This window comes from Aethalodelphis obliquidens, unplaced genomic scaffold (assembly GCF_003676395.1).
Source record: "Aethalodelphis obliquidens isolate GAN/ISIS:26980383/991018 unplaced genomic scaffold, ASM367639v1 scaffold5, whole genome shotgun sequence".
Lineage (NCBI taxonomy): Eukaryota > Metazoa > Chordata > Mammalia > Artiodactyla > Delphinidae > Aethalodelphis > Aethalodelphis obliquidens.
The window spans coordinates 5,979,239-6,006,548 of NW_020837949.1; the positions used below are offsets into that span (position 1 = coordinate 5,979,239).

General features: G+C 59.5%; 1 protein-coding gene and 1 pseudogene across 9 annotated transcripts in view; both read right to left on the reverse strand.

The window, feature by feature from the left end:
* Positions 1–27,310, reverse strand: part of AGAP3 (ArfGAP with GTPase domain, ankyrin repeat and PH domain 3) — a 56,604-nt gene that overhangs the window by 17,464 nt on the left and 11,830 nt on the right. For 3 of the 9 annotated variants that reach the window (XM_027101486.1, XM_027101485.1, XM_027101484.1), the window contains exons 1-9: positions 10,916–11,905; positions 9,677–9,735; positions 9,330–9,417; positions 9,062–9,147; positions 8,775–8,916; positions 8,232–8,366; positions 7,953–8,080; positions 6,166–6,324; positions 2,618–2,710 (exon numbers count right to left, since the gene is read on the reverse strand). In XM_027101486.1, the coding sequence (XP_026957287.1) occupies positions 2,618–2,710; positions 6,166–6,324; positions 7,953–8,080; positions 8,232–8,366; positions 8,775–8,916; positions 9,062–9,147; positions 9,330–9,417; positions 9,677–9,735; positions 10,916–11,825 (1,800 nt within the window). In that variant the 5' untranslated portion in view covers positions 11,826–11,905. The other 6 variants (XM_027101489.1, XM_027101488.1, XM_027101491.1 and 3 more) reach the window with 5 other exon arrangements.
* LOC113617866 (60S acidic ribosomal protein P2 pseudogene) lies at positions 18,461–18,727 on the reverse strand (annotated as a pseudogene).

The following is a 27,310-nucleotide window of genomic DNA, read 5'->3' on the forward strand; positions in this document are numbered from 1 at the left end:
CTGCTCCCCAAGGGCCTCTGTTCTCAAACCTTTCACACCTGAGCCCGCCCTCCCTCCTCTGTCCCTTCATCTTCACCAGGTTCCCTCCTGGTCAAGGGAAAGGAAAACCTGACTCCGTGCCCCGTTCTGCCACCAACTAGCTCTTAACATCAAGCAAGTCGTGTCACTGTCTGGGCCTCAGTCTCCTCGGAAGCGCGGACCCACCTACAGGGCCCGCTCCCCGCCCCCCCGCCCCCAGCAGGAAATCAGGAGCCAGGATGCAGAAGAGGCCGGCGTAAGCGGGAAGCCCTTTTCTACCCAGAACTCTTCCTCCTCCGTCACCTGGGCCCCTCTCGGGAGGAGACCCCGGCGCCGCGGACGACGGTAATGACGCTCCGACGCTGCTCTGACGCTCGTTAGCAGGGGGCGTGGGAGGAGCGCCGGGAGGGGGCGTGGGAGGAGCGCCGGGAGGGGGGCGGGGGAGGAGGGGGGCGGGGGAGGAGGGATCTCGGCCGCTGGGGCTTGACCCGCGCCCACAGGCTCAGCCCGCCTCTCACCGGCCCGGCCCGCTCCGCCCTGCCCTACCGGCGCCTCCGTCCGGGTCACAGCCCGTTCCGAGGGAGGAGAGCGAGCTCCAGGGGTTCCTGCTCCCCTCCCTGGCCGGCCGGCTGCGCACGGCGGAGCAGGAAGCAATCTGGGGCGGAATGGGAGCGGTGCGGAGGCGACAGCCCCCAGAGGACCCGTTCCCGCCGCCGCCTCCCTCCCAGCTCCGCCAGCCGGCTTAATTGCGGAGTCCGGATTGATTGGGAATGCAAATGGCAACTGAAATGCAATCTCCACTCCCAGCAGGAGCAGAGGGGGGGAGAGGAGAGGAACGGAATGGGGAGAAGAACGGGACAGGAGAGGGGGAAAGGGGTTGGCCCGGCCCGGGGGGGGGGGGGGGGGAGGGGAGCGCGCAAGGAATGGCCACTGGCCCGGAGAGGGGAGAGTGGTGGAAGGACACGCGGTCCCAACGGCAGGCACGCCCCCAGCCCCCGTGAGGTCGGCGCGGCTAGGCACCTGCCTCCAGCGGGCAGCTTCCTGGCTGTGTGCCGCCTCCTCCGGAGTGTCCCTGAGGTTCGGGGCCTGTGACAATCCAGTACCCTAGCTGACCCCTTTGGCCGGGTTTCACCCCCCCACCTCACAGCCCCGCCTTCCCGTCCACGTGGGGGACTCAGGGAGCAGATAAATCAGACCGACCCCAGACAGGAAAGGGGGCGTCTGGGGCTAACTTATTTCAGAGCACGGGCGGGGGGGTGGGGATAAGCGTTGTCTGTTAAATGTTTACATGCGCATGTGTGTGTACTCAGAGCACACGCCCCAAAGCGGGGAGTGACAGTCCCCTGCCTGGCCTGCCGAGGGCCCCGTGGGAGGCCTCGGTCAGCACGGCCCCAGAGACACTCAATCACACCATCAACAGGTTTATGGACCAGTTCTGTGCCCAAACACACACAGGGACGGGGAGGAGAGTGCCCACTGCCATTCTCCCAGGCCCTCCACGCGCCCCGGGCAGGCTGACCCACCTAGAGCAGTGCCTGCTGGGCGTCACTGTGGTGACACTTCAGGGGAGGGCTGAAGCACAGAGGGCGCGGGGCGACACAGTGCTCCTCACTGTGTCCTCTGGGCCCCGAAACCCTTCCTGAAACCCAGCGGACCTTCACTGTGCGGTCAGAAACCCCCATCCCTAACACCAGGATTCTGATCACACTACCTACAGGCTCCAGGAGCCCCAGCCTGGAGAGCCAAACCTGACCACAGGGCCCTGGCCAGGCTGACCTCAGGTGCTCCAGCCACACCAGTCTCCTCTGTGGTCAAAAACTGACATCACAGCCCTCGTGGACACAGCATCTCTAACCACCGGCTCCCAAGAAGATCTGGGCCAAGTGCAGCATCCTGTGGGTACAGCGGACTGACCACCAGGCCAGCTCAGCAGTTCTAGAGCCCTGCCTGCCCAGCACACCAGCAACTCTGCACAAAGACCCCTCCATCACTCAACGTCTTTTTCCAGCAGAGAGACCCACGACAGGAGGTCTGGGAGGATCCAACACCGGGTGGCCCAGCCCTGCCAGGCAGTGACTCAGGAAGGAGGTGAGAGAGAGGCCCTACCAGGACGTGGCCTCTCCACTAAGTTTCGTCTTTACAAACAAACAGAGACTCACACGGTAAGACTGGGCCAGTGAACCCAGGGTAGGAAGAGCCCTCGGTAAGCCCTTCAACGCGTACTCCTCAGGGTCCTCTTTTGAGAATTCTCTTTTCTGGGAGGAGGGGAGGGAGGCCAGAGAGACCATACCCTCCTCCAGGGCCGCCCACCTCCAGAACCACCACCAGCGAAGTGCTGCTGAGGATGGCAGGCGGCTCTCTGCTGCCTCCCTGTGGTGGTGAGGAGGAACTGGCAGCGTAAGGGTTCCGGCCACCCTTCCCCGCTGTGCTGTGAGTTCTTCTCTGCAGGAGAACTCTCCTTGTTAAGGATTCAGGCCTGGCAGGGGCAGGGTGCTGGCCTCTCTCACCATCTTCCAGAGGCCCCGAAAAGAACCATCATCTAACATTTCCTGGGCTTCATCTCAGCTCCTCTCCAGCCCCAGGGGAAGGGAGTGCTGACCTGTTTAATGGGGATGGCCCGACCACTCCCGATGCTGTCCACCTTGCACTCAGCGGCTTTTTTCTCCCGGTCCAAGTCGGCACCCTTTCGAGACTGGAAGAGAACAGAAGAGGCGTGTTAAAGGGGCCCAGGGTCTGCGGGGTCAGCAGCCCACCTGGAATCCCCAGCCAGCCCTCCCGTCCTCCCTCCTCCTGGGCGGGCCCTAGCAGTGGGGCGGGGCCGGGGCGGCGGGACCGGGAAGGAACTGAGACCACGAGTATTCCAACGGGTTTATTCTTACACACGGCACCATACAGAGCAGCACAGGTCACTGGGCCGGGCCCGCCCCTTACAAAAGAGCAAGGACACGAGATACCGAGGGCGTGAGGAGCGCGCAGCCCAGGGGGCTGGGGCGTAAGAGACGGGAAGGGGCGAGGAGAGGTGGACGGTGGGGCTGAGGGACGTGGCCGGGAGCACAGGGCATGACCACCAGGGAGAGCAAAGTCCAGAAGTGAGCGGGTAGCGGCCCGTCTGCGGCACAGACACCACATGGCACGTTACGCCGAGCACGGCGGCGTAGCCCGAGGGGCACAGTGGATGGAGAGAGAGAGGAGAGAGGCCAGAAGAGGCCCTGCGCCCCTGCCGGGCTCCTGGGGCAGAGCCCGCCCGAATGCGGATCCTAGGAAATGGGAGGCCAAGAGAGGGGAAGGCAAGCGCGGCGTGGCTGCGGCGTCCGGAGCGGAGCAGGAACGGCAGAAGTCCATGCAGGAAGGAGCAGAGGAGGGGAGGGGCGGGGGAGCTCCCCCAGGAGCAGCTGGACCGCCGGCCGGCCGGGCGCTCGGACGCCCCGGCCTCTGGGCCTCGTCGCTGGCCGGCGCCGGGCGTGGGCCGAGCTCCCTTCTTCTCCATGCAGCGAGCCTGGCGCAGCGCGTCCAGCAGGGCTGGTCCCTGGCAGCCCCCAGCCGCGGGCTCCGGCGTTCCTAGCCTTCCCTGGGGGTGGGGGTTAGTTACAAAGGTTCCTGTGGGTCTCTGGAGTGGGGAGCACGGCGGCCGCTTCTCATCTGAGAGCAGTCCCAGGGCCCGGCCCGCCTCCGGCCCCGCACAGGGGAGAATGTCCAGAGGTGCTGTGTGTCACCACCTGGTCTTCTAATTTGGAAGGAGTTGGAAAGGCCTTTTTGTTGATGAAAAGTTGGAAACAGTGGCACATATCTGCAAATATCGAAAGAATAAAGATTTTGGCAAGTTATACTCAAGCCCCGCACAGTCGGTCAGCACTGGTGAGGGCAGAGACCCAGGCGGCTGGGGAGAGGCGGCGGCGGCGGCGGGATGAAGAGGAGGGGGAGAGGGTGCGGGGGGCGGGCAGGCGGCGGCAGCGGTGGCGCCGGGCAGTCCATGTCAGCGGGGAGTGTTCTCCACTCCGGGCCCTACACCCTCCTGCTCACCCGGGCTGCCAGGAGCCAAGGGCACAAGGAAGAGGCAAAGGACCGCAGCCGCAGCGCGGGGGCAGCACAGCCAAAGGAGCGGGAAGAGGCAGGCCAAGGGCCACCGCCCGCGGCTCCACCGTCCGTCAGCACCCGCCCCGGGCCTCTCCTGGGTGCCACGGCCTCTGCCCCTTCGGCCCAGGGGGAGGAAGGTGGATGGGCCGCTGCCACCGGGTCCCCAGACAGAAGAGCCGGTCGTGGGGAGCGGGGCGCAGGCTGTCCCAGCCAGGCTGGTGAGCAGAGAGGCCCCAACCAGCAGAGGATCCCTGGGAGCCCAGAGGGGGCCCCCCCAGGACGGGAAGCCAGGCAAGAGTGGCAACAAAACGAGTAACATGAAGTCATGGGGGAGACGGGGGACGCCAGCGGCCACGTCCAGCGGGAGAGTCACGGGGGCGCCAGCCACAGAACAGGCGTGGCCCTGCTGGGGAGGACGAGGAGGGCAAGGGGGTGGCCCCGGCGGCGATGATGAGAAGGGGAGGTCCCGAGATGCACCTCTAGAGACGGACACGTCTTGAGGCTGCCTTGGGGACAATGGCGCAAGTGAGGTCACCATGGAAACAATGGAAAGAAAAAATAAGGTTGCCACGGTGAAGATGGAGAGAATGAAAGGGCCCGGGGCCGGCTGTGCCCAGGACGCGCGCGGCGAGGCGGGCTCTGCTCCGCAGAGCAGGCAGCAGAGCGCGGGGAGCGCCAAGGCGCTGGCGAGGGGGCCCTGGGCCCGGGCGGGTGGCAGAGGGAAGAGCGCGTGCCCTGGGGTGGTGCAGGACCAGCGGCAGAGGAAGGCGAGAGGTGAAGAATGGTGTGGAGGGAGCAGGTGACTGAGGCTGGATGTCAGGGAGCAGGTGCCGAGGGCGTGGATAGCAGTCACTGCAAACACAGGTCGCCCACGGGCTCTACGGCGGCGGCGGCAGCAGCAGGAGGCGTGGGCGTGAGCAGGCAGCCCAAGGCGCTGTGCGTCTCAATGGGCGTGCACGGGAGACGGGGAGCTGCGAGTCCAGGCAGGGTTGGGGCTGGGGGCTGGGGGCGGGACGGCTGTAACGCACGGTAGCAACTGGCAGCAGGGAGGGGGTCAGTCAGCATGGCCGGGGAGGGCGCGAGGCAGGCACGGGGCGGACAGAGGCAGGCAGACTGGGCAGAAGTGCGCCAGGCAGGCGGAGGCGAGGATGAATGGGCGAGGCCTGGGGAGCACTGGCTCTGTCTGGACGGGGTTCCTGAGAGCCTGGCCGGGGCCTGACCTGGTGGGCTGGACTGACAGCCACGCCCTGATGCTCAGGAAGAGGCAGGTGGAGTGACGCAGAAGGACAGGGCGATCTCCTGAGAGTCCACACGGGCAGCTCACCCACCTGTGTCTGACCCAAGACTCCCGGAATGGTCCAGCCAAGTCCCAGCTGGACGGTGAGTTTGGGGATGGGCACTGCGTGTCAGATGCAGGCTCAGGACACCTAAGAGCTGACGGGCTGGGCCCCTACGGCGGAAGGCACACGGGACCCTGGGGCTGGGGTCTGCGGGGAGGGGGAGAGGAAGAGCTTGTGGGGGGACCGAGGCAGGGAATCAGGAGACGGAGGCCTGGGGAAAGACAGCTAAGCCTTCGTTAGGCCGATGGCAGCAGCGGGTGGGAAGCGTGGGAGAATGAAAAGAGCGGGCAGTTGGACTCGAGGCCTGGGCCCTGTTCATTCTAGCTCTGCCAGCAAACGCTTCCTGTAGCCTCAGGCAAACAATCTCGGGGCCTCAGTCCACAACTGCGGAATCACGGGTGCCTCAGAGTTAGAGCAGACGCGTCCAGAGATCCCTCAAGCTGGCCAGGAAGCCCTACGAGGTCGGGGAGAGGGAGGGTGTGTGTGTGCGGCCGGGAGGAGGGTCTGTGTGCATGTGCTGAGGGCGGCCCCGTGGGCTCGGAGGAAGAGTCTGGAAGAGTCTGGGTGTGGACGGGGGACACCGGTAAGGAGCCGACGGAAGAGGCGCGCGTCAGTGGGGATGGAGGTCGGCAGGTGGCATCGTCCTGCCTGCTCCCTCCTGGCCGGGGGCTGGGGGCTCGGCCCTGCCCGTTTGGTGAAGGCGGCCGGGCAGGCGGGAGGGGCGGGCACGTACCGTGAAGATGTTGGAGCGCCGCTTGGACTGCTTGCGGATGGGTGTGGGGGTGGAGGAGGCAGCGATGGTCTCGATGCGCAGCTCCCGCTGGCTGATGCTGGGGGTGGAGGGGACTGAGGATGAGTAGTCGCTGAAAGCGCTGCTGCCGCCATTCGTGGCCTAAGGACAGAGAGGGCTGCTGAGGGCGGCTCCGGGAGGGGCGCAGGGGCGGGTGGCAGGCAGGAGCTGGGAAGCCTGCGGTGCAGAGACCTGGCCGGGGGCTCGTGGGGCAGCAGAGGGGCCACTAGCTCCTACAGGTGGTACCAAGCACGGCCTGGAGGCCAGCAGGACCCGGTGGTCACCACACTGGGCTGCCCCACTAGGGCCCCAGCAGGGGCCATTCGGGGTCAGCCCGGGAGCTGAATCGGAGGCAAAGGCTAGCAGGTTGGAGTCAGTGACAGAGGCCAGAAGAGAACGAACTGTGGAGTCTTGGCTCACAGGTGGGTGTGACGCGAGGTGGCAGGTCACCCTGGATGAGCTCCCCAAGTCAGTGACAAAGAGCAAGGCTGCAGGAGGCCAGGGCGGGCCTCAGAGTGCAAGGGGAGGATGAGGTTTGCTTCTAGGCAGTGTGGGTGACAGGGTACAGGATACAGGAGGGCCGGGGCAGAGAGCGGAACAGCTAAGCTAAGACTGCTCCAGAGGAAGCAGCAGGTAAGGGAGCGGCGGCAGAGGATCTCCGCAGAGAGATAGCAGGTGCTCGGCAGTGTCCACTCCAGGACTCGGGAAACGCAGTTTGACAAGGCCACCCGCTAACAGCCCATCGGATGATCACTAAATAGAGAACGTGTCCTGCCCTGGCAGCCTCCTCGAATCCTAACCCGTACAAAGGGAGCAAGACATCTGAGCTGCTGCCCCCCGGTGGGCAGGGCCCCTGTGCACAGCTGGTTCTGCAGCCGAGGCAGCGCCGCTCAGAGACAGTGAAGAAAGACCTTCCGTGCCTCCTTTCTTCCACGCGGGAGTGCTTACAGGGGAAGCCCTGACGCCGTCTAAAGTGCTAAAGGGAGGGCTCTCTGGAAAAGTCATCAGGCTGTCATCAGGACACTGGTGGGCCAGGGGGCCTCAGAAAGACGATGGCCCTTGGCAGAAGTAAAGGAGTGGCTGTCGGCTTGACCACTCAGCGCGCACACCTGTGATGGCCCAGGGCTTTCCGCCGAGCAGGGACTGAGCGGGGAGATGCAAGTACTGGCCTGCCTGCCAAGGGCCAAAAAACAACCAGGCAGTAGGCCCAGGAAGTGGGCGGGTGTCCAAGTGGTAATACAGGAGAAACCCTGGCAGGACCCGGCTCAGAACACCCCCACTACCCCACACGTCACAAATGCCACTGGCCCTTGCGGGTAAGTGCTGCCCTTCTAAACGCAAACACCGAGAGAAGGGCCAGCAGGTGAGGGCCAGCAGGGACGAGCTCAGCTCAGAGCCTCCTGAGAACGGCTGCACAGGAAGCGGGCACTGAGATAGCGCTAACGTGGGTGACCAGAGCAAATGCTTAGGCGGCCTCAGCTGCTGCAGAGCTGCGGGGCAAGGAGAGTGTCGAGCAGGGACGGGAACTAGCGGGAAGGCAGTCACCACAGGGTACAGAGGAGGCCAGGCCAGTCGTGCAGGCTAAGGGAACTCGAGCCAGTGCTTTCAAACCATCTGCAAGGCGGCAGACCAGACGAGGTGGGGACAGGCAGGCAGACAGACAGAATGGGAGGCAGGGCCGCGGCGGGCGGGGCGTGCAGTGGCGGGGGGCGGGGGGAGGCTGCCCGCACCTGGTTGATATGCACGGACGGGATGGAGGCAGCGGACACGGCCGAGTGGCTGGGAGAGTTGGGCAGTGACTTGCAGGGCCCGATGGCCAGCTGCTGCTTCTTCCGCAAGGCCACTACCTTCTGGGCCACTGCAGGGGACAGCACAGTCAATTACCCATGTGGGGAGGAGCGAGGAGCCCAGCTTAGAGCCGCCACCCCCCCCCCCCACCCCCCCCCCCCCCACCCCACCCCCCCGCCTGCCTGACCCCCTCTGGGGGAGCGTCCCTGGCGCCGAGTTACCGTCCTGGAAGACGCGCTCCACGTTGAGTCCGTAGGTGGCGCACGTCTCGTAGTAGGTGCAGCGCTTCAAGTCTGTGGACAGCTTGCGGGCCCTGCTGTCGTCGATGACCCGCGGGTTCGCGGCACTGATGGCGTCTGTTGGAGACGGAAGAGTGGGGACTGACTCAGCCTGCTGAGAAGCTGAGGCTGCTGGCCGGTGGGCCGTTCGGTCAGAGGGTGGCTGGGCAAAGAGCCCGGGCAGCGGACGACACGGAGCACGAGAATACGGGTGTCTGGGCCTCGTTCCAGCTCTGCCACCGACTCACTGAGTGGGAACGAGCCAGACACTCTGTTTATTCATCTCAAAATGTGGACACGACCACCACACGGATGGCAGGATCTTAGCTGGGGAAGACCCAGTGCGTACGGGGCAAAGAGGAGGCGCCCGCTCTAGGGCGACACGAAAGGGCTGGTCCAGCGCCAGGAGGGCGGGGCAGCCAGGCTTTCTCGTGCCTGCCACCTGGGGGCCCAGAGCCCCCGCCTCACCCCTGCTGGCCCGCTCACCCTGCGTGCCCACCAGCACCATGGGCACCTCGCTGGCGTTGCGGAAGCTGCAGAGCCGCAGGAAGTAGTTGTACACCGTCTGGAAGCTGATTTCATCCTCCAGGCTGAACACAAACACCACCGCGTCCACCCAGGCAGCAAACTAGGGGGGACCGAGCACAATTACCACCCTCACCTGGGCACGGGCGAACTGCGTACCCCTCTCCCCACACGCAACCTTGCCCAGTCCCAACTGGGAACCTCAAGAAAGGGGCACCAAAGGCCAGGGCTGGGGGCAGGGGCATCACCTGGAGCTCAGGGGGGCCTCCTTCATCTCGGATCAGCAGCAGGTAACTCTGGCCATCCACCACAATCTCCTTCTTAAACCGACCCCCTAGGACAGAGTTCACGGTCAGGCCCAAAACCAGAAGAGCGAGCCCACGGGGGCCAAGCAGAAAAGAAGTCCACAGCTTCCAACAGAGAAGACGGGAGCGCTGAGAAAGCCGAGGGCTGCAGCCCCCGCACAGACAACCGGAGGAGGGACGGCGGCCATTAAGGCCGGCCCGTAACGCTCACCTTCTGGGGACTCCTCCTGGACATAGGTCCCCGTCAGATAGCGGTGCACCAGGGCCGACTTGCCACTAGACAGGTTCCCCACAATGCCCTGCGGGACAGGAAGGCGGGAGAGCTGCGGTCAGAGGGCAGGACGGAGGACACGGGGCAGGAAAGGCTGATACGTTAGCAAGGAGAGGGGCCAGTGCTGCGGATGGGCGAGCAAAGAGAAACAGGGAAGAGAGGGGTGACGGGAGAGACCAAGCCTAGAGACGGAGGGGACTGGAAGCGGGGGGAGCAACGCCGGCCCACCACTCCAGCCCGCACCCCCAGCCCCTGGGCTGCCTGGGCCTCCCATGGGCCTCACTCACCACTTTAAGCTCCGGCACCGAACGGCTCAGGGTCCACTCCTGGCTGTTCACAAAGGAGTCTGCGGGAGAGAAGGCCGCCTGTCAGGACTGGGGTGGGACACACACCTTTGCTATCCACCACCTGCTGCCTCTGACGCTGCCCCTTCACAGGCCAAGGCCAGAAAACAGCACTCACGCCCTGGTCTCCTGGGAAGCAGCAGGAACGTTCTGCGCAGCTGGGACAGAGCAATGCCAGCCCCCACTTCCACTGGCCTGGCCCCGATCCCTCCTCTTACTGCTACAGCAAGGGGCGTAGTTGCTACCTCGAGCCACACTCGGCCTGCCGCCCCCCACCTGGTGAGAGGCCTCCAGTGGGTCTCAGCCAGACCCAAGCTGGGCGGCAAGGCTGCAGCTTCTGCTGCGAGTAGGAACAGCTCACCCTTGCAGGGTGCGGCCACCTGCCGCATTCCTGGAGGCTGAAGAGGGAGGAGCCCTTACCTGGCCCTGTTCTGTGAGAGGCAGGTCCAATGGGGAGCGGCCCTCATCCCCAAGCTCCTCCTGGGCAGGAGGCCACCACCCTCTGTGTCCCAGAGACCCACCTCCGGGGCTCCTCCTCTCCAGTCCATCCTCAGCTCCTGCCGGGCTCCAGCCACGCAGAGCCCCCCTCTCCTTTATCCTCTAGGTTGTAATGGACATCCTGCGATCGGCTCCGGGCAGCTTGGGCCTGGGCCAGCCTCTCTGGCTGGGCTTGCTCCCCCTCCCCAGGCTGTCTCAAACAGTGCTTATGACGGTCGGGTCCACAAGCATTCCCCAAACTCATCTGCACAGGCAGCTAGAGGTGAGGGCTCGAGCCTCGCCTGGGAGCTAGAAATGCTGCTGTTCTAGGCTCCCACCCAGAGCCCGCTGGCTCCGAGTGCGTCTCCATCCCTCCCCTCCCGGGCCCCAACTCCTCAGGCACCCAAAGTGATAAGGGGCCCTTCCGACCCGCTCTCATTCCACCACGCTAGGGCCACGGGCGGGAGGTCCTGCCCCGACCCACCTGGAAGGCCACCTCTGCCACAGACACCTTCTCCAGACCCACCGGCGACCCCAGAGCCTTGCCTGCCCGGCGCCGATCCCACTCGGCCAGCCCCGGCTAGCCCCCAGGCCCACAAGGCACACGCCCGCCTCTCCCAGGTAGGTTTCCGGTTTGTTTCACACCCGCCCTCAACCCCGGACTCCAACCAGGGAGGCCACGCAGGCCGGGGCTCTCCCCCTTACCGCTTGGCGCGCCCAGGAGCCCAGGGGCCGCGGCCGCCCGGCGGCTCCACAGCGGCTCGGGGGGCGCCGGCGCGGGCGCGGGCTCCCTCCGGCGGAAGCGGCTGGTGAGCAGCCTCCAGAGGCTGGCGGCAGTGTGGGGCCGGCCCGGCTCTGGCGCGGCGCTCGGGGCCGCGGCGCCCAGCAGCAGGTCGCGGCGGCTGGAGAAGGCACCCAGAGAGCTGGCGTCGCCGTCGCTGCGGGTGCGCGCCCGGGGCAGCAGCCCCGACTCTGCGCGCCGGATCTCCTGGCCGCGGCGCAGACGGAAGCTGAAGCTCTTCCTCAGCGCCGACAGGCCGCGCCGGGGGCCCGGGGAGCTGCGCCCGCCGCCGCCGCGTAGCACCTGCCAGCGCTGGCTGCTCCACAGCGAGGCGCCCCGCAGGAAACCCGCGCTGCCCGCACGGCCCAGCCCCGCGCCAGCGCCCTCGGCCTCGGCCGCCAGCTCCAGGCGGTTCACCTCCAGGAACGTCATGCTGGTGGGCCGCGGCGCCTGGGTCCCACGGGGGCGGCTGCGCCGGGCCGGCGCGGGGCTGGGCGCGGGGCTGGCCGACGGGCTAGGCGCGGCCGAGCCGGGGCGCCCCGAGGACGCGGGCCGGGGAGCCGGCGGGAGGCCGTCGGGGGGGCCGCGGCGGCCGAGACGCGGGCGCAGGAGGCCGAGCAGCAGGCCGCGGACGCCAGCGGCCGGTGGCCCCGGGCCGCCCGAGCACACGCTCTGCGGCCGCGCCGGCTGCTCGCGCACGGCGCACAGAGCGGAGGCAGCGCGGCCGGCCGGGGCGCCGTGCAGGTCCAGCGAGTCGCAGACGCTGAGGGCGCGGCGGCAGGCGGCGGGCCGCTCCCGGCTGCGGCTGTCCCCTGGCGGCCAGCCCCGCTCCATGCTCAGGGCCCGCGGGCGAGGGCCAGGCCCATGGTGAGGGGCGCGGGGCTGGGCCCGGGCCGGGGCCGCGGCCGAGGCGCACTGACCTCCGGCCTCTGGGCACCTGGTGTCGGCCGACTGAGTCCCTCAACGCCTCCACCTCGCAGCCGGCAAGCCCAGACCTGGAGAGGCCGGGAGCCAGCCCAACACCGAGAGAGACGTGGCAAGCCTGGCCTGGAACACCCAGGAACGGCGGCCGCAGGGGAGCCAGCCTGCTGGGGCAGCCCCTGAGCCCTGAGAAAACAGGAAATTCCAGCCCAGGGCTCCTCCTCGGTTGGGGCAGGCAGGTGAGGAGATGTCATTAAGAGCAGGCCAAATAAGTAACAGTCCTCGGCACACCACACAGTTCGGTTTTGCAGAGAAGCAGGCCATTTGCTCTTTCTCCAGGGAAGAACCAGAAGGTGACCCACCAGGGTGGGAGTCAGCAAAAGCCTAAATTATGAGTCAGGAGTTATGCCGACTTCGGGCCTCAGTCTCCTTATCTGGAAAGTAGGGAGCCTCTACGAGGCAATCCTGTCTTAGCTTGGGAAACTCGCAAATCCGAGTTGCTGTATGTTTTAGTCAGCTCTTCTGTTAATGACCGAGGCTGTCTTCTTCCCTGGAGATTATAAAATCATCTGTAGTAGGTGAAGTGTTGTCCTGCCCAAGGGCAGCAGAAAATCGAAAGAGAACCTCTGGACCTGGACCATACAGTTCTGGACGAGTGACTCACTTCTGAGCCCCTGAAGTCTCCAGCCTCCACCCGCTGGCTGGTTCTCACCTCCTGTCCAGAGGCTGTGCAGAGGTGAAGCTTCTGACTGCAGTACTGGTTGGAGCCTGACGCTCAGCACCGATGCCCTGTGAATTTCACGTGTGTGGGCTGCAGCAGACACTCAGTAAATGCAGGGATGACTTCAGGACGGGGGCAGGGGGCAGGTAGTTGCCGTGCTGTGCTCTCCACTGCAGTGTATACATCAGTCCTCTCCAAGGCACTGGAGATGAGCCAGTTTACCATAATCCACAAGGACCCCAAGCAGATCAGGAGAAACCAGTTGAGGCAGGTGGCAAGGATGAGTGGGGCTTGCCTTTCCTTTAAAGACGTGATACTCCCAGGTTTCCTCCACCCCCAGTCCAACCCAACTCCCAACGTTCCTGTCCCTCTCAGCTTTAGAATTCCAGGGTCCTGGTCAGAAGCAAAGTACGAGATAAAAGTGGCACATTCCTGAGGGGGCTGGGGTGGGGGAATGCCTGAGAAAGGCAGGGCCTCTCCATCCTAGGTGCTCCTGGGGAACCCAGAGCTGGAAACTCCCAAGTCCTGGGCTGGATCTCCCAGGCCTGGAGAGGCCCCCGGGGCTGATTGCGTATTTTCCTGGGACTAGTTATTAACAACAACGAGGATGACTTCTTCCTCTCCGGGATGCACACCCCCACGTAAGAGTCGCTCCTGCACAAGAGCCTTTCCCAGGCTCCTTCAGGCGTGGAGACAGGAATGCAACCCAGGAATCCTGACTCACGTTCCCAAGTTTAAGTCTCCTATGCTGAACTTCCCTATCTTCGTATCTGTCTCTCTGTCCTCTCTCACACATGTAGGGGATTACCCCTCCCCCAGAGAAGAAGCCTGCTCATTCCAAACCCTCCCCCCCAAGCCAATGAAAATGCAAGCACAGGACAGCAGCTATCAGAGACAAGTGGGGACTGAGGGGGGACGGGGGACAAGGTGCCGAACAGGGGATGGGCTGCTTCAGAACCCGACTGGCTAGCCTCAGGGGGCGAGGAGCAGGCTGGGATAGGAGAGTAAAAGGCCCCCAGTTACACACACACACACACACACACACACACACACACACACACACACACACGGGCTACAGGACATGCAGCAGTGCCCAGTCCAGGAGGTGAAAAAACATGCCACATTCTCAGAGGACACACCAGCTCCTGACTCCCCTTGTACCTGCAGAATCGGTCCAGGCGAAATGCTCAGACTGGGTCAATCCCAAACCTGGGACAGCTTCCTCTTCCTCATGGGGCTGCCTCCTTCCTATTCCTGCTTCCTAGAAACCTTTCCTGACTCAGGGAAACTAGACAGAGAAGGGCACCTGCCTGCACATAAATGTCCCAGGACATCAGCCAAAGACCCCAGAAAGGAGATCGGTGCAGGCACACACCTGTCTCCTTGTTGGTGTCACACACACACACCCCCGCCCGGGTCAGGGACAAGGTCTCTGTGTTCCATCTGCAAGATTCTACTCCAGAGACATGTGACAAACAGCTTACTACTCAACACAGCCCAAAGGAAACTAGGACAATCCTTAAAAGCATCGGGCTGGGGCCACGTAAACCGTACAGAAATCCCATAAAACTAGCCCTCGTGTCAGTTCTCTGACTCTTAAGGTCATCAGAAACACCAGGCTGAACCTGTCGTGTAGGGGTGAGACCCCACAGAAGCTTCTGGGGGAATTAAAGACGCACTCTCTCGCAATGGCTGCAGCGTGCATCCTGGGTGAGGATGGACACGCTTCCCTGGAGGCTGAGCGCGCAGAGGCTGAGCACTGAGCACCCCCTTCTGTTCTGAGCGCAGGCAAATCAGGAGAAGGGCCGACTCTAGAGCTGGCTGAGCTGGACTGGCTGCTCAGACCTGAGAGAGGAGGGCGCCTGCGTGTGCAGCTGTGGCCTGGGCAGCAGGGGTGCACTGCTGAACCCAGGGTGTCTAGGGAGAAAGAGAAAGACCCCTGCATAAAAAAGGCATGAGCCGTGAGGCACTGCACAGAAGCGGTGCACTGGTGGGGGGAAAAAGAAGGGCGGCCTCTGGCGCAGGAATCCCACAGAACCTTGTACCTAGTCTCCCTCAAATATTTGCTGGGTGATCCATTGATAAGTGTCGAGGCGCGCCCAGGTGAGGCCACGCAGCAGCCGCAGAGAGCCTGTGGAGGTCCTTCTCAGAGCCCAGGAGGGGCTGGCTTTCTGCTGGAAGCCAAAGGCTGCGGCTTCCTCCCGCCGCCAGAGTGGTCCCAAGAGCCGCAGGGTCTCTGACGCCGGTCGGCATCTTCTTGCCCACAAGGTGGCAGCAACACATCTTCCTGCAGCCAGGTGGCCTCCAGCTGTGCGGTGAGCAAGGCGGTAAGGACCCCAGCAGTGGCCCGGCGGTGAGTGGCCACGCGGGTTGGCCAAGCCCTTCGATCACTGAGCTGAGGGAGGCGACGAGTGTCACACCCGGAGGATCGCAAGGCCCGCAGGTCTCTAGCAAGCTCTGTCCTCTCTGCAGGTCACCGGGTTGGGGATTAGGGAGTCCGCAGAGACCCTGGGCCGCCCCCGCCAACGACCTGCCACTCACACGGGCGGCCTGCAGGACCGGCCTCCTTACAAGTTTCAGGAGTTGTCCGCAGCTGTCACAACATTCGTCTAACACTCATCCCTCTGGGATATGTTTCTGGTGTGTTTAATGCTCCCCCGCTAGAACTCGGCAGGGCACGCAGGTGGTGTGCAGTGATTCTGTGAATGAACGAGTGAATGAATGAATGAACGTGCATCTTTGCTGAGCATGAACTGTGCGCCCCAGCTAGTGGTAGCTCACGAGCTCTAGAGCACAGGCTCAGTAGTTGTGGCACACGGGCTTAGTTGCTCTGCGGCATGTGGGATCTTCCCGGACCAGGGCTCGAACCCACATCCCCTGCATTGGCAGGCGGATTCTTAACTACTGCGCCACCAGGGAAGCCCTCATCCGTCTTTAAAGGTTGTTCTCTACCTTCAAAACTGAGCAACGGTCCAGCCAAATCCCATGAGCTAAAAATCTGCCTCTTCCAGTCCAACAGGCTTTGAAAATGCCTTCATTCCATATCAGCAGCATCAACAGGCTAATGAAAGTCTGCTTCATCTTTCTTACAGAAGTCAAATAGTTTCACAAAGGGACGACAACACAGTATTCAAATAATTGCGCCGTTTTGGCTGTAAGACGGAGGAGCTGTGCCCCCATCTGGGAACCCCAGTACAGATGCACAAGCTCTGGGTCTCAGGGCAAGGGGGACTGAGGGTCAGTGTACACTACTAAGAACAAAGACAGGTAGTTTGAGAGTCTAACGGACAAAAGTTTAAAAGCATCTGAATTCCAGGTGGGTGAGGGATGGATTGGGAGTTTGGGATTAGCAGATGCAAACTATTTATATAGAATAGATAAACAACGAGGTCCTACTGTATAGCACAGGGAACTATATTCATAAACAATTGTAAAAGGAGGGACTTCCCTGGCGGGCCAGTGGTTAAGACGCCGCGCTTCCACTGCAGGGGGTGCGGGTTGAATCCTTGGTCGGGGAACTAAGATCCCACATGCTGCTCAGTGTGGCCAAAATAATAATAATGTACAAGCACATGCAAAAGAATATAGGTACGTATGTAACTGAATCACCTTGCTGTACACCAGGAATCAACACAACATTGTAAATCAACTGTACTTCAATAAAATAAAGTTTCAAATAAATAAATAAAAGCATCTGATTTCCCATCATCAATTTTGAAAGCAGGGCCTACACTGAGGCCCAGGGCTCTGCCCCACTGGCAAGGCCAAGCCTGCCCATTGCCCCGAGCATCCAACACACACGCCCAGACCCCGGGAGGCCTCTGGATGGGCTCCCCATCAAAGGAAGCCACAGACCTCTCAGGCCAGACCCAGGTTGACACCAGCAGGGCCTGGACGTGGAGGCTACCTCCCTCCCCGCCGCCGGCCCAGCGGGAGTCGTCGGTGAACACTCAGCTCAGGCCCGCTGCCACCACAAGCCCTCCTGGACGTCCCGGCCTCCTCTCACTGTCCCCAGTTCACCTCGTGTCTTCTGTAGATGCTAACATCTAATTGGCTCTCACCTCATGGGGGCCTGAGCTCCCGGGCACAGAAAGGTCACAGATACCTGCCCCTGTGGCTCAGAGCCAGACTCGGCCAGCCCTGGGGACGGCAGAGCCATTTTGGTGCCCTATACACCCAAGGCAGCAGCCACAGGGGACGGCACTGGTCACCCGATAATAATGGCCACTTCCTGAACATGAGAGGCTCTACTCGGAGCACTTCACACACACAAAACCACTTAACCCCTCTGAGAAAGGTACTGGTCTTCTTTTTTAAGGAAATATTTATTTATTGGCCACGCCTCGCGGCATGCGGGATCTTAGTTCCCCAACCAGGGATCAAACCCGTGCCCCCTGAAGTGGACGCTTGGAGTCCTAACCACTGGACTGCCAGAGAAGTCCTGGAAGGTACTGTTTTGTTTCTTTGTTTGTTTGGTTGGTTTTTTGGGGGCTGCGTTGGGTCTTCGATGCTGCGCGTGGGCTTTCTCCAGTGGTGGCGAGCGGGGGCTACTCTTCTTTGCGGTGCGCAGGCTTCTCATTGCTGCGGAGCACGGGCTCTAGGCGCGCGGGCTTCAGTAGTTGTGGTACGTGAGCTCAGTAGTTGTGGCGCACGAGCTCAGTTGCTCCGTGGCAAGTGGGATCTTCCCGGACCAGGGCTCGAACCTGTGTCCCTTGCATTGGCAGGCGGATTCTTAACCACTGTGCCACCAGGGAAGCCTGAAAGGTACTGTTAATCTCCCCGTTTTACAGATGAGGACTCTGAGGCACAGCGGCCAAGTAACATGCCTAAGGTGAGGGCTGGTAGGTGGCTGAAGCTGACCTTCCAACCTAGGCCACCTGTCTGGCCCCGAGCCCTGAGGCCTGCTGAGCCCTGGTACCCACATCGGGGCGGCCCAGCCTTGCCCTTCCCAGCAAGGGAACCTCCTTCCCAAAAGACTCCCCAAGGTTCCTCGTCACCCACCTTCCAAACAAACTCCTGCCCCCAAATCCCACTCTCCCAGCCCTGAATCAGTACGAGGGGCTGACACTGGTTCATGAGCCAGCCCTGCTAGGTATGCATGGCATTCACAAAGGAGAAGCCACCTCGACAGGCCAAAGGGGCGCTGTCTGGGGCTGAGGGGCCCTCAGCACACCCCACGTTCACGCCATTAGACAGAGCCCAGAGCAGCCAGCCCGGGCCCGAGGTCAGACCACCCTCCCGAAGTGAAGACACTTCCCTGGGCGACTGCCATCTTCCTGAGCCCTTCAGGTACCCAGCAACATGTGACAGTTAATTTCCTACTGTGAGACACACCTTTCCCACCTCCCCCCGCAGGGGGTCCACTGCCCAGCGCTGCCTGGGCCACACAAGGACTGGAGTGCGGTGGGGACAACCCGATGAGGCCCCTGGGGGCACAGGGCTACCCCCGTCCCATGCAGCCGGTCCACCTGCACACTCTTCTGCTCAACACCAGCAAGCATTCCCAGTCCCACCAGCCCTCCCGCGTCACAGAGCGACTGAGAGTGGCAATCAGAGCTTTGGCGCCTGGCAGTTGGGTTTCAGACTTTCCTCTTTTTTTTAATGTAAAAAGGGTTTTATTTGGAATTCCCGGTGGTCCAGTGGTTAGGACTCCGCTCTTTCACTGCCGAGGGCCCGGGGGCCCGGGTTTGATCCCTGGTCAGGGAACTAAGATCCCGCAAGCTACGTGGCACGGCCAGAAAAAAAGAAGGTGGGGGAGGGTGCTTTTATTTGCAGGGGAGCAGGACTCTAGTGGCACAAGCCAAATGCCACGTCATCGTCTGACTCCTCAGCCTCCTCCCCCTTCTCGTCTTTCTGCAGATCCTGGGGCAGTGACGATGGCCACAGCCCCGGCAGCGGGCGCGCCGGCCAACATGCCAATACCCTGGGCAATGACGCCCTCAATTGTTCTTTCCGTTCAGCTCACAGATGACCTTGTTGAGCCGGTCATCGTCCGCCTCAGTGCCGCGCTGTCCAGGATCTTCTTGATGTCCTTGGCGCTGGGGGAGGTGCTGTCCCCGAGGGCGGCCGGCAGGTAGGAGGCGACGCAGCGCATCTCTGCGGCGGCGAGAGACCTTGCATGGGCGACCTCAGAGGCATCAGGGACCCAGGCTTTCCTCTTTATTCTACTCTCATCTGTCTTCAGCCTGAGGACTCACCGCCCCACCGGCACGTCAGCTCTCAGGCCTGGGCCCCCGGGCCACATCATCGCTGTGAAACAGCGTCAGGGAACCCTGGTGACCGCATGGGCGCTCAAGGGAGGCCACCCAGGAGGGAGCCCCGGAGGCCGCGTGGCCGACTGCAGCCTCCCCACAGCCCTCGGCTGCGAGATGAGACGGGCGCAGAGGTCAAGGCCGTGTGCAGAGCTGCCGTGCTTCGAACTTACGCCACAGGCAGAGCCGACCAGGAGCCCCCAGCAGAACCCCTGCGCAGAGAGCAAGGGTCCCCGGCCCGTCAGCAACAACTGGGCAGTGGGGACGACACGCAGGGCAGAGGTGGAGGGGTCCCTGCAAACCATCTTCACAAACGCCCGTCCACAGCCTGTAGACCCCACGCGGGCGGGTCTTCTCCACCTCCCCTCCCGGCACCTTCACCTGTGCTCCTCTGTGCAACGGCCTCACTCATTCCACCTCCTCCCCGAGGCCTCACACCTCAGCCACCAGCCCTCGCCCCAACCTCGCCGAGCCCTACACAGCTTGGCCGGGCAGCCGGGGAAGCCCACTGGCCGCGGAGTCTGCGAGGAGCTACGGCCGAGCCGCAGGGGAAGCTGTGCTGGACCCCGGGAGAGGGGGAGGCAGGACACAGTTTGCAACAAGGTTCCTGGATTTAAAGGATAGAGAAGATCGATAGATTCACTGCATAAAAATAAGGTCCTGAGCGATTTTTTTAAAAATTGTAAAAAAAACCCCACAAAAAAACCTAAGAGAAATATAACTAAAGGGAAATCAACACGTGGACAAAAATGGGACTATGCTGATGGGTTAATATCACTAATACATGCAAAGCGCATAGATGTCACTAAAAAAAATAAAATCTTGACAAAGTAAAGAAAGAACAAACAGCCAATTCACGTGGAAATCACTCGCTCTCACTTGGGACTCAAAGAAACAGAAATTAGAAATGAAGTTCCAGGTCTTTCCTGGTGGCGCAGTGGTTAAGAAGCCGCCTGCCAATGCAGGGGACATGGGTTCGAGCCCTGGTCCAGGAAGATGCCGCAGAGCAACTAAGCCCGTGCGCCGGAACGACTGAGCCTGCGCTCTAGAGCCTTCGAGCCACAACTACTGAAGCCTGTGCCCTCTAGAGCCCACGTCCCACAACTACTGAGCCCGCGTGCTGCAACTATCGAAGCCCGTGTGCCTAGAGCCCGTGCTCCGCAACAAGAGAAGCCACCGCAATAAGAAGCCCGTGCACTGCAATGAAGAGTAGCCCCCGCTCGCCACAACTAGGAATGAAGACCCAACGCAACCAAAAATAAATAAATAAAATTAAAAAAAAAAAATGAAGTTCCACTTCTCACCTACCAAAGCCTTAACATGACTTTTGTGTCCGTGAGGCCCAGTGCTGGCAAGCGTGCATGTGCCCAACCCCCCTCCCCAGCAGCTCAGCCCTTTGCCCCTCGTACTAAATTGGCCACAGGGACTCCAACAGAGACCGTCTGACATGGACACAAAGGTTTAGGCCCAAAGAAGTCCAGCACTTCCAAAAAAGTGAAATCAACCAGAGTGTCCACCAATACGGAAACAAGGGAGTAAGCGACAGTGTCTCCAGATGGTGGGACATCATGCAGCCACTTAAAACAACATCTGCAGGGGCTTCCCTGGCCGTCCAGTGGTGAAGCCTCCACCTCCCACTGCAGGGGGCACGGGTTCCATCCCCGGTCGGGGAACTAAGACCCCACGTGCTGCACAGCACAGCCATAAATGAACCAATAAATAAGTAAATAATAAAATAACATCTGTAGAGACTTTTTTACTCAGCACAGCAGCAACACTTGTGATCATTTTTTTTAAAAAGCAAGATACAAAACTGTACGTAACATGGACCAAGGTAAAAAAATGCAGGGAAAAAGGAACATATCAAAAAAATAAATAAAATAAATAAAGGAAAAAGGAACATATCAAAATGAGGACAGAGGCCAACTTGGCGGTTAGGACCTGCAGTGATTTTTTTCTGCCTCTATTTTTCTGCAAAATGTACATTTCACCCTGTTTCCTAAAATGTTTGTAGAGGATACACTACAAAGAAAACAGAAGAAACAGAAGAGTGTTTCACCTAGGGATGAGGGCTGGGTGAGGGAAGAAATGGCTCACCAGAAAAACGCGTGGGTTTGCGCTCTCCCGGCTGAATCCGGGCCCCCAAAGGCCCCCGAGCCTCCACACCTGCAGCGGCTCTGGGTCACCACACAGCCTGACTGGGGCTCACAACAGCTTTCCAACTCCAGCTCTGCGCGGGACACAGAAGAAGAAAGTGGGCTGGGACTCGTCTAATAAACATGCACTTTGCCCTTCTTTTTAGAATTATATTTGACAGAATAAAAGCACATTCACAACACGCTGGGAAAGCTGCTTTTGATCCTCTGCCCCCTTCCCTTTCCTTCACATAGAAGCTTCCAGAATGAGTGTCCCCTCCCGCCCCCAAAGCCCCAATGCTAGGACGTGGACTTAGCGTTTCACCACAATGCCCGGCCTGGGAGCAAGGAGCAGCTGCTAACACAATACGCTGGCAGGCCTCCCCAATCCCTGGGTACAGGCCTCACTCATCCGTCATCCAGCCGTTGCCCTACTGAGGGCCATTCAAGTTGCTTCCTTTTTTGTCTTTAAACCTCTACAAGCAAGGCTGTAATCAACACCTGTGTACCTATGTGTTTTCTTTCTTTCTTTTTCTTTTTTCATAAATTTATTTATTTATTTTTGGCTGCGTTGGGTCTTCGTTGCTACGCACGGGCTTCTCATTGTGGTGGCTTCTCTTGTTGCGGAGCACGGGCTCTAGGCGCGTGGGCTTCAGTAGTTGTGGCTCTCGGACCCTAGAGCGCAGGCTCAATAGTTGTGGCGCATGGGCTTAGCTGCTCCACGGCATATGGGATCTTCCCGGACCAGGGCTCGAACCCGTGTCCCCTGCATTGGTAGGCGGATTCTTAACCACTGCGCCACCAGGGAAGTCCCACCTATGTGTTTTCTTTCCACAGGTTACATGCCCCAAAGTAGAAAAGTTGGGTTCAAAGAAAAATATGAATTTTTCATGTTCATGGATAATGCCTGATTACTTTCCAAATAGGAGGCAGCAATTCACTGCCCCCCCATTCCCCCACCAGCAACATATGGGAACACCCACTGCGCCACTCTCACCAGCATAGAGTCATCAGCTCACTTTCTGCTACTGAACGAGGAACCCAGTACCTTGCTCTTCAGATCTGTGTTTCCCTGATGACTCTGAGGCTAAGCATCTTTTCATGGTCATCAACAATTTCCATTTCCTCTTCTCTGAATTGTCTGCCTGGTCCTATTCTTTGTCCACTTGTCTTTGGGTTTTTTTGTTTTGTTTTGTTTTTTGCTTGCACCGGGTCTTAGTTGCGGCACACGGACTTCTTAGTTGCAGCATGCTAACTCTTCGTTGAGGCATGCATGCGGGATCTAGTTCCCCAACCAGGGATCGAACCCGGGCCCTCTGCATTGGGAGCATGGAGTCTTACCCACTGGACCACCAGGGAAGTCCCTGTCTTTGGGGTTTTAAAAACCTTTTTTTCTTAACAATTTAGAGGAATTCTTTGTATAATAGGCATCTTAACCATTTATCTGGCATATGTACATGGCAAGCAAATTCTCCTACTCTATTCTACAAAAGTGTAATTAAATCTGTTAATTTTATAATTGATTATAACATCTGAACAATAAGAACCACAACAAAAATCCATGAAACAAGAGTGTTCCTAAAAAAAGGCAAAGGGGGTGGGGGCGGCCTTCTTGACAGAAGAGTACCAGCTAAGACTTGCGGAAGGAATGTCCAAATGAGAAAATCACCACGTGATTTTCACCCAACAGAACAGATTCAGGCACGATCACTGAGGCACTGAAAACCACTGACTGAAAGTTGTGGGGAGCAGTTTACTTCCAAGGCGCAAAAGTCTCACCCTACAGATTACTGATGAATTACAAAGGGGGAGGCAATGGGCCTTCAGGATTAGGACATCTGGTAATTATGTCCTTAACATCACTAACAGCAGGGCCTGATGTGACACAATAGGAGGTATTCCTGTCAAAAGGGTTTAACCTGGATCTCATCAAGCCCCTGAGCTCGCTTCAGGTCATAGGCAGCAGGCGGGATACAGGCACAAGTTAAATAACACCAAGCGGCCACAGCGCCCGAATCAGAGCGCAACCTTCTACAGGAAAACTGCCCCCAGACGCTTCAACAGTCTGTGTGATAAACCGGTCAGAATGGCCGTCATTAAAAAGTCTACAGGGCTTCCCTGGTGGCGCAGTGGTTGAGAATCCACCTGCCAACGCAGGGGACACAGGTTCGAGCCCTGGTCCGGGAGGATCCCACGTGCTGCGGAGCAACTAAGCCCGTGCACCACAACTACTGAGCCCGTGCTCTAGAGCCGGTGAGCCACAACTACCGAGCCCACGTGCCACAACTACTGAAGCCCACGCGCCTAGAGCCCGTGCTCCCCCACAAGAGAAGCCACCGCAATGAGAAGCTCGCGCACCGCAACGAAAAGTAGGCCCCGCTTGCTGCAACTAGAGAAAGCCAGCGTGCAGTATCAAAGACCCAACACAGCCAAAAATAAATAAATAAATAAATTTATATTAAAAAAGAGAAGTCTACAAATAATAAATGCTGGAGAGGGTGTGGAGAAAAGGGAACCCTCTTAACACTGTTGGTGGGAATGTAAGTTGGTGCAGCCACTATGGAAGACAGTATGGAGGTTCCTTAAAAAACTACAAATAGAGCTACCATATGACCCAGCAATCCCACTACTGGGCATATAGCCTGAGAAACCATAATTCGAAAAGATACACGCACCCCTATGTTCATAGCAGCACTATTCACAATAGCCAAGACATGGAAGCAACCTAAATGTCCATCGACAGATGAATGGATAAAGATGTGGTATAGATATACAATGGGATACTACTCAGCCATAAACAAGAATGCTGGGGCGAAGTGAGAGTAGCATCGACGTATATACACGACGAAATGTAAAAGAGCTAGAGGGAAGCAGCCACATAGCACAGGGAGATCAGCTCGGTGCTTTGCGATGACCTAGAGGGGTGCGATAGGGAGGGTGGGAGGGAGGCTCAAGAGGGAGGGGACATGGGGATATATGTATGCATAAGGCTAATTCACTTTGTTGTACAACAGAAACTAACACAGCATTGTAAAGCAATTATACTCCAATAAAGATGTACTAAAAAAAAAAAAAAGAGGGGCTTCCCTGGTGGCGCAGTAGTTAAGAATCTGCCTGACATTGCAGGGGACACTGGTTCGAGCCCTGGTCCAGGAAGATCCCACATGCCACAGAGCAACTAAGCCCGTGCGCCACAGCTGCTGAGCCCATGTGCCACAAGTACTAGAGCCCACGCGCCTAGAGCCCGTGCTCCGCAACAAGAGAAGCCACCGCAATGAGAAGCCCACGCACCGCATCGAAGAGTAGCCCCCGCTCGCCACAACTAGAGAAAGCCCGCGTGCAGCAACAAAGACCCAACACAGCCAAAAATAAATAAAATAAAATAAAATAATTTATATAAAAAAAAGAATAATGCCATCGGCAGCAACATGGATGGACCTAGAGATGATCATACTAAGTGAAGTAAGTCAGAAAGAGAAAGACAAATGCCATATGATATCACTTATATGTGGAATCTAAAACATGACACAAACAAACTTATCTACGCAACAGAAACAGACTCACACGTAGAGAACAGACTTGTGATGGCCAAGGAGGTGTGGGTGGGGGAGGGAGGGTTGGGAGTTTGGGATTAGTAGATGCAAACCATTATATATAGGATGGATAAACAACTCCTATTGTAAAGCACAGGGAACTATATTCATTATCCTGTGATAAGCCATAATGGAAAAGAATAAGAAAAAGAATATATTTATATATAACTGAGTCACTTTGCTGCAGAGCAGAAATTAACACAACATTGTAAATAAACTATACTTCAATACGTTTTTTTAAAATATTAAAAAAAGAGTCTGTGTGATGGGGAAAAGCATCACGATGGATCCTGTGCCGTCCTGATCCCATCCTGATTTGGAAAAACAAAGAGGTTATTATATAAGGCACGTGGGGGTTACTTGAGGACATCTGGTTATGGATGAGCTAGTCGACGATGGTTGAGAGTTCTCACTCATCTTTTTGGGTGTGACACTGGTACTACGTTATGTAGAAGGACTGTCTGTTCGTAGGAAATGCCTGCTGGAGTGCTTGGCGGGAAGCATCCACAACTACTGACCATCACCTCCACCAAAATATGTGTGTGTGAGAAACAGAGGGAAAGCAAATGGGGTAAATGTTAACTAAGAATCATTCAAGGTGGTCATTTTTCAAAACGAAAGGCTTGGGGAGGGCTTCCCTAGTGGCGCAGTGGTTGGGAGTCCGCCTGCCGATGCAGGGGACGCGGGTTCGTGCCCCGGTCCGGGGGGATCCCACGTGCTGCGGAGTGGCTGGGCCCGTGAGCCATGGCCGCTGGGCCTGCATGTCCGGAGCCTGTGCTCCGCGGGGGGGGGGGCCACGGCAGGGAGGGGCCCGCAAACCAAAAAAAAAAAAAAAAAAAAAAAAGGCTTGGGGAAAAATCTGTCTGTCTTTCCCTCTATAAATTCTGGGTTTCCTGTCTGGCTTAAGGGGATACCTCTTATCCCAAGATTAGACAATACACTTTTAACTTTCTTCTGTATTTTTAAGAGCTGTATCTTTTTCGTGGTGCAGCAGCGCATGCCGGCTCGGAACACAGAATCTGAGAATGGACTCCCCGGGTCCGGGTCCTGCCTCTGCCATTGTGAGGCGACCAACCTCGGGCAAATTCCTCTACATCTCGGTGCGTCAGTCTCCTCATCTTCAAGATGGGGATGATAACACCCCAGGAATGTCTCGAGAATGACAAGCAAGCACGGAGGGCAGAGCCTGGCACACAAGCACTAACAGAAAGCTATTCTTTCGAGTTCTTTCTGAGATGCCAGATGAGATGCAGCCACCCTTCGCTCAGAACCCTGCGGCTCCCTGGCACCTGAAGCAAGAGCTGTCAATCTCGCGATGTCTGCAGCACAAACAAAGTGCTGGAGTGTGGGGTGGCGCATGTGAATAGTTTAAAAACACGCTACGCCAGCAATTTTCATAATAAAATCACGACTCTGGTAAAACAGCGTCTCGCGGTGCCTATCAAAGCAGCCAGGTACGCCACAGGTCTCCCCCCACGTCCCTCCACGCTGGGTCACTGGGTAGAAAGCCCATCGAGGCCCTGGCGTGCGGCGCGCTCTTTCGGAAATACAGTTTTTCTTCGGTGCCAACTCAGCATCACCCGGCCCATCCTCTCCTGCTTGGAGCAGAGGGACACCCCACTCAGCCCACTCCCAGCTGGGCTGCACCAGGCAGCACTGGGACCTGTACCCCCGCGTGCCGCAGAAATCAATGTTCCCCTTGATCGAGTTCAGGGGGCACCCTGGAAGGAAAGGCAGTGGCAATGCCCAAGGCACCCAGTTCAGAATTCCGAAGGGCCTCCCCACTCCTCCCCCCACCCCACGGCTGCACACGGCTCCCTCCGCCTGGACCACCCAGCCCTCACTCTCCAGGACGGATTTTCTCTTGCAGACAGAGGGGAAGGACTCTCTCCCGTGCCCCCTGGGGACCCTGCCCCCTCAGCGGGTCTGTGTTAAGCTGTTTGGACTTGGGTCAGGGTCTCCGTATCTATGCCATTGGTGCCCCCAGCGTGGACACAACTGACTGCCCTGAACCTGCATGGGGCCTGTTCCCCCTGCACCCATGGGAGAGACCCAGGTGGTGGCCGGTGTCCCTCCCTTGGCCTCACACCCACTGTCGCCAGGCGAGGGTCACACAGTTGGGGCAGAACGTGGCCGCCTCCCGGGGCCGCAACCCAGGGCAGCTTTCTCCCCGGGCAGGTCGCGGGCTTTAGGGCGACCAGTCAGAAGCACACGCCGGAAAGCAAGACACCTTGCTCTCGGGGACCTAGCAGCTCTGGCCCAGCTCTGAGCCCTGGAGGAAGAGGCCAGAGAACTCCACGCACCGCCCCTCCTCCTGGTCACCCCAGTGCCGGCGAGGCACAGGCTGGCGGCCCAGACTCTGCGGGGAGGCACGGGCCTCAGAGAGAGAAGTTAGGCCCCTCCACAGACAGCCCCCGCCCCACCCTGCTCTGGGGGCTGCAAAGCTCCACCTCAGGGGCCTCACAGCCCACAGGCCCCCTGCCCTTGGCTGCTCGGGGCCAGCGGGCTGGGAGGGGACCCCACGGGCAGCACCGTGGCCCTGGAGGGGACGGAGCAGTGTGATACAGGCGAGGGCTCCCTGAGCCACCTCCAGGTCCAACAGGGCCCCTGGGCTGGGTACAGAGCAGGGAGGGGCTCTTGGTCACTGGTACCTGCCAGGCTGGTACTGGGCTGGGGGCCCGAGGCCCACTGGCCATGG